Below are 6749 nucleotides of genomic sequence, written 5' to 3'. Positions count from 1 at the left end.
ACAATAGATACTGAGCGAGTGGTAGGAGTCAGAGAGAAGACTAAGCCCTGGAATGAGCGTGGACCCTCACTCAGTTCTGACTGGTTCCCAAGAAGGGGATTACACTACAGTAGCTCTTCTCTATGTGCAAATCACAATCTTGCAGCTAAGCAGTGTAGTTGCAGTAAAATGTGAAAATCTCATCCTTACATATTCATATGTAATGGCCATTGTCATAACTAGTCATTATATATTTTTAATCAATCTGTTTACCTATGACGACAGCTTTGAGGGACTTCTAAATAGTTTTCCACTAGCTTTTTCTTCTCTAGTTTATATTGAACAGACCAAAAGTTCCTGGGGGGGAATAAAGGCACACCTTGGATTTTATATGGGTATAGGATGTGTTCTTTTAACCATAAAAATGCAGATTACCATTACCACATTACCATTTAACTCTGAGTCCTCTGTTCATCAGAAAACACTCGCACATATGGAACAAAAAATATATATTTACATCCTGGGTATTAAAATATATTTAATTTGTTAAAAAATAATTGTTTTCTTCTTAAAGAAATACATTGACAAAAATACATCACCTGGCAGAGAATCAGAACATGCGATATCAAAGTCCTCCTACTGACATTGTTACCCATAAACAAATGGACCTCTAATGGATTAATCACATATATGTGGCACTTTCTCCTTCCCTCTTTCTCATAGGTCATTTCTGTGACAAGAACTTCATGCCCCTCTGTACATGTCTCATCACAAAAGCTGCCAAGCCTGCAGCTAGTGCTGAGTCACCAGACACCAGTGAATTAGACACACAGCATCCAACGCACAAATGTACAACCCCTAGACCATGATAAAGAATCTTGTGCTACTGACACCAAGGGAAACAGGCAACACCACACAGCTAATGATTCTGTTTCTAGTATAACCTGAGTTTAATATTTAGCAAAGTCCTGGAATGGAATTCAGCCATCCCTACAGCCCTCAACTTCCAGCTAATTCTCAACAATGGTGACTATGTGGCCTAGTCCATACACGCTAACAGAGGAAATCCAATGGGAACATGTGAAATTTCTTTTAAGTTATGCTATAGCACAGCCTCCAACAATGTAACAAACACAGGACATTAGTCATTATTACAACTTAATAGTCTCACAAAATCATTGGAAACATTGTAGATCTCCATGGCTGTCAATTCTTAGACAGAAAATCAAATCACTATGGCTCTACATTGAATTAAAAGTAGATCCTACGGTGTCACCTGACTTGATTAGAAGAGTAATAAGGACTATTATTTTTGGCTGTACAGTAAAGGCATATTGGCTAAAGGAACACCAACATCCATATTTAATGTTCCACACACTGAGAAACCCATGTGAAAATGGCCAATGATTTAGAAATTAAAAGAAGATCAAGATTACAAGTGTCACACTGTTTTGTCAATACTGGCTTGTGTCCATCTCACATCCTTTGACATCGCAACCCAAGAATCATCATCAGTATTACTCCCAGGTGACATCAGAACACCATGATAAGAATATAGTGATTGTATGATGTTAGATGTCCCCCAGATCTTCATATACTGATTTTATTCTCTTTTCATCCACAGAGAGCTCACACAATCTCTCCGGTGGTAGGTTTATCAAGGATGCTGGTATTGGCATTGCTCTGCCAGGCTTTACTACCTGGCTATAAATGGCTTCATTATTGTTATTATTGGTACTGTTAAAGCTCGTTTTGCCAGTTGAGATGACACCATCTTTCCTTATTTTGTCTGGATCTGTACTCCTTTCTGGTAGTCGGGAGAGCACTTTCCCCTGGGGTTTTGGAGCAGGGATAGGTTTTGGCCCCTTTGCTTTGAATCTTTTTGGGGTTTTTGTCGTTTGGAAGGCAGGCACTGAATAATCATCTGTGTTGGGATTGTAGGGGTACTCGTACCCAAGTTTGTCATCAATTCCTTGTGTTTTCCAAGCATCTGTTGACGGACGGGCTTCATCATAGATATATGAAACAGCAGGTGGTGGCATCTGGGCTCTTCCTTCAGGCTCATCATAAATATGGTCTTCACGCTGCAGCCTGCTTGATGGCTTAGGTGCAACCACCATTTTTACCATCTCATAATTGACCTGCTCATAAAGATCAGAATAGAGTGGACCTAGCTTTCCCTCCTCAGATATACCACGGGATCTTGAAGTGCTGGAACCTGCGATGCCACTGCCTGTCACACTATCAACAGGGTCGGAGTACAAGGTGTCTACACCAGGCCTGAATGCCTTTACAGAGTCCTTGGGTTCAGAGTAAACATTGGCTGGATCCTCCGGAGTTACAGATGTACCCTTGGGCATCTTTAGGAGTGAGGAAGGAGTGTTAGAGACTGCAGATTTAGTTGAAAGTACTGGTGGTTCTGGAAGACTTCGTGCTTTTAGCAGCTTCATCACCTCTTTGTCTTCGGGCACCTTAGATTTGCTATCTTTCTTAACCAAACAATTCTCAGTAGAACCCAGCTTGCTTGGGAGTCCACCTTTACTTGTAAGATCCTCAAGAATGGTGGTGGGATCTATGTTGGGTGTGTCACCAGTAGGATCAAAAGTCTGCGAGTTGACAGAGCTAGAGGACAAAGATTCGGCAATAGCACTCTTTATCTGCAGCATGGCAGGGCAATCCGAGTCCATGGAACTGTAGCTCTGACGATTCTCTTCTACTTGGGCTTTCTGTTCCTGGATGGAGGCCTCCACAATGATGAAAATTTCATTTCCCTGCTTAGTTTCAAATGTGAAATTCCCTGCTCCAGAATCACAGCGTCTGCCAGCTTCAAAGGAAAACATCACCTATAAGGGAAATAGAAAAATGTCTGATTAACATAAGCGCTTGCTCAACATAAAATGTGTGATTCTTATCAATTACCACATTGTAAATGTATTCCCCTCTTCTTCAAAACATAAGAACTGCTACACTGGAGAAGTCTCCCTCAGGGTTGCTGCTGGGCCAGTAGGGATCACTGCCAACACCGCAGCTATCTTCCCACCTACTCAGAACTCAAGTGCTTATCTGTGCTGTGCTCAAGCACTGTCAGTTTTGGACAAGAGTATTTAGGTACTAGGAGTTTATTACCTAGGTGTTAGTACGTAGTTCATATTTAGTGGTGTTTATTCAGCTGTGAGTACATAAAGAAAAAACAAAAACTGACCACAGACATTTTTGAGCTGTGCTAGAAAGTGGCTGGAGTGTGTGGCTAATCCACTCCCCCTATGCTATCCCTCAAACTATTCTCTCCTCCCACCCCCTTATCCCTTGCTCATTTCAACCTTCCCTCTCCTACCCCCTTCTTACTTGCCCATCCCACCTATCCACATAGCTCCATCATTATTCTGTTATATCACAGCTTGTACTCTCTCTGCTATACCATGTAACCCCTATTACTATGTAAGCCGCACTGAACCTGCCTTGAGTGGGAAAGCGCGGGGTACAAATGTATCAAATAAAATACATAAATAACAGGCCAAAGAAACAACAGAAGCTAAGGTGGCAACCCATTAAAGTAGGTGCCTCCTGTTAAGACGCCTCGATGCCATGTAGGAAGCGCCTGTTTTATAGCAGCATCTGAGCATTCAGACTCCATTATAGAATACTAGCCTTACATTTAGGCATCCACAGTTACACCAGTCATAGACCTGGAGTAACTCGGGCGCCTAAATGTGGTAAGGGCACGTGTAAATTATGTGTGTAACTGGAAATCCTGCCCATGCCCTTCTGATGTTCCGCCACATGTATGCCTCCTTGCACTGATATGCTATAGCACTGTTGCATGAGCTAACAGAATAGCACTTAGGGCATTTAGGTGCACAAGTGCCTAGGTCGGTGCTTCTCAACTGGTTTGCCTCCGAGAGCTTCCTGGTGTGCTACACAAGATTCTGCCCTCCCCAGTGACGTACAGTCAGTTAATCTTCAGCTCTATGAAGTTGTCAGTTGCTTTTTTATTTTATTAATTTAAACTTTGCAGCAGTGTTTCTCTGGTGCTTCTTTTCTCCTCCCTTTGTGGCTGCAGTGCCTCTCCTGCCCCCCCCCCCTCAAGTTGTGAATCCAGCAATTCACCCTTCCTCCTCCCTCTCCTATGGGTCTAGAGCCTTTCCTGCTCCTTCCCCGCCCCCCTTCCCTTCAAACTGGTCTCCTTCACTGGCTTAGCAACAATAAAAATACACTGCCTAATATAGGTGCCAGCTCTGCTTAAGCACTCCCAATATGGAGCAAATATCCAAGCAGGGGTAATCTGTAATAGGTTTAGCAGCTCCAATAATTTTTAAAGTTGGTTCCTATGCTGCCTAGGGCTGGCTGAAGGCAGGAAGGATGGGGGGGGGGGGGTGCTGGACTCATGTAGGGGTCAGGGGGGGTCAGGAGATATGCTGGACTTGCAGGGTGGTGGGGGAACAGGTGATATGCTGGATTATGGGGAGAGGGGCACAAGAAATGCTGAACACAGAAAGGAAAGGAGGACAGAAGTGATGACAGAGGATGGAGGGGAAAAGGGGGGAGATGCCAAAAGTAAGGGTGAGGGACTGGAAGGGGTGGGGGGAGAGATGCTGGACTAAGATGTAGAACAGTGGGAGAGATGCTCAACACAGAGGAAGTGAACAATGCCGCAAGGGGTGGGTGAGGGAGAAGAGGGCATACAAAAGAAAAAGGGATGCTGTCCCATGAGGAGATGAGAGATACAGACATCTTCTTTCTCTCCCCTCATCCATGTCCAGTATTTCTCCTCTCTCTCCCCTACCCTTCCCTCCCATCACTTAACCCTCCATTGCCCCATGTAAGCTGCATTGAGCCTGCCATGAGTGGGAAAGCGCAGGGTACAAATGTAACAAAAATAAATAAAAATCCATGTCCAGTGATTCTCCTCTCTCCTGCTCTCCATATCCAGTGATTCTCCTCTTCCCTGCCCCCCCCTCCATGTCCAGTGATTCTCCCCTGCCCTTCCCTCCCATGTCCAGCGACTCTCCTCTCCTCTGCCCTTCCCCTCCCAGCCATGTTCATTGATTCTCCTCTGCCCTCCACTCCAAGCCATGTTCAGTGATTCCTCCTCTCTCTAGCCTGCCTCCCCTCCCATCCATGCCCAGTGATTCTCCTCTGCCCTCCCCTCCATGTCCAGCGATTTGCCCCAGCCCCCACCTGCCCCACCTTACATCAGAGGAAGGCGGAATACTGAGAAGGAAGGGAAGGCTCGAGGTGAGCCTGCTTCTTTCACTGCTGCCGCTTAGACTTTGAGGTAAAATAAAAGATTTAAATGCAGGGTAGTAGGAACAAAAAGAGGGCTATAAGGAGGCAGGCAGGTGGGGACAGAAGGCTGCAGCTGGGGTTGGAAATGTGAGCCGGTGGCAGCAGTAAGCATGGCTCGTGGTGCCCTCCAGAGGTCGGCACCCCCCTGCCATGCTTACCGGGTTGCGCCAGCCCTGGTGGGGAGGGCAGAGAGATGAGAGAAGCTGAACACAGAAGCAATGATGGATATGGGCAGAGCATAGAGTCAGGGGTGATGTTGGACACAGGCTGAGTCCTGAAGCAGTTTCAGGTTATGTGTTTGTTTGGAACATTAGGTACTATGTGTTTATTATTTTGTTTTTATTTGTATAAAGTTGTATTTTATTATGTACACTGTCACAGTATTTAGTGATTAGAAAATGTCAGCTTTTGGAATGTACAACTACCAGAACTGGCATTAGACATGGCAGAGGTTCATGGCAGAAATCTGCAAAGGAATCCCAACGCTCAAAACCAGGCTGAGCCGTCTTCAGATTCAGGAAGACTTGGAGCTTTCTCTGGTCAGGGAGTCATGGGCAATTGCTCTGGTTGTACCTCCCCCCTCCCATAGGGAAATTTTTTTTTCTATTTCTCCGGTGTCTTCTGTGGGAATGACCAAGCTAGGTATTTTTCCAAGTAGCAGTCTGAAGTAAATTGGCTTGTTTAGTTTTGCCGATCTAGGACCCACTGTAATATTTAGAGTACCATCTTTTTAATGCTAAGATCCCTGCTTTGGAAGCTAATGCAAGCATTACAGATTTGCTCTCAGTCCTGAATGACTTATGTAGAGTTCTATATTTCACAATATTCTGGTAATGAGAGGGTTTATATGTTGTGTGAGATTACACTAGAATCAAGAAATGTCGTACATGGTGTCCAGAAAAAACAGGACCCCACACATTTTTCCAAATAACCTAAAAACAAATGTATTATTAAAAAATTATTACTATTATTGACAGGCGTTACTAAAAGGTTCTATAAAAAATGGATGATCCCCATTTTCAAAATGACATCATTCAGAAAGTGACCATTACTATCCGTCTTATTAAAATGGTATTTGGACAGTGGCGTTAAAGACTTCGTGAAAATGTCAAGGATGGAGGACATTTTGAACACAAATTATGAATTAACTAAGAACCCCCCCCCCCCCCCCCCCATTATACTAGTGTATTTTCAAAACTCATAGTAATGTTTAAATAATTGCAAAGTATTTTGAAACTATGTGAGGGGTCCCTTTTTTCTGCACACTGTGCATAGAGAGGTTTATTTGGGGGTGGGGGGGGGGGGGGGGAGAAGTAGTGCTGCCTTTGTGGGGTGTAGAGTGGAAAAACAGTGCAACCTGTATGGGGTGACTGTGAGGGGAAAATGTATTAGTTGGGGAAGGAAAAGAGAAAGAAATATGCTAGCTCTGTATGTGTATGTATGTATAGGGGTGGCAGAAAGGATGAACTAGCTATGTGTGGAGA

General features: G+C 44.2%; 1 protein-coding gene across 1 annotated transcript in view; it reads right to left on the bottom strand.

The window, feature by feature from the left end:
- Window positions 1-499: 499 nt before the first annotated feature.
- The window catches only part of DOK1 (docking protein 1), a 119748-nt gene continuing 113498 nt past the window's right edge, over window positions 500-6749 (bottom strand). The window contains exon 5 of the mRNA XM_030190859.1: window positions 500-2822. Coding sequence (XP_030046719.1) covers window positions 1551-2822 — 1272 coding nt within the window. The 3' untranslated portion in view covers window positions 500-1550. The remainder of the gene's footprint in view (window positions 2823-6749) is intronic.

This window comes from Microcaecilia unicolor, chromosome 2, assembly GCF_901765095.1.
Source record: "Microcaecilia unicolor chromosome 2, aMicUni1.1, whole genome shotgun sequence".
NCBI lineage: Eukaryota > Metazoa > Chordata > Amphibia > Gymnophiona > Siphonopidae > Microcaecilia > Microcaecilia unicolor.
This window is presented reverse-complemented; position numbering and strand designations above follow the sequence as displayed.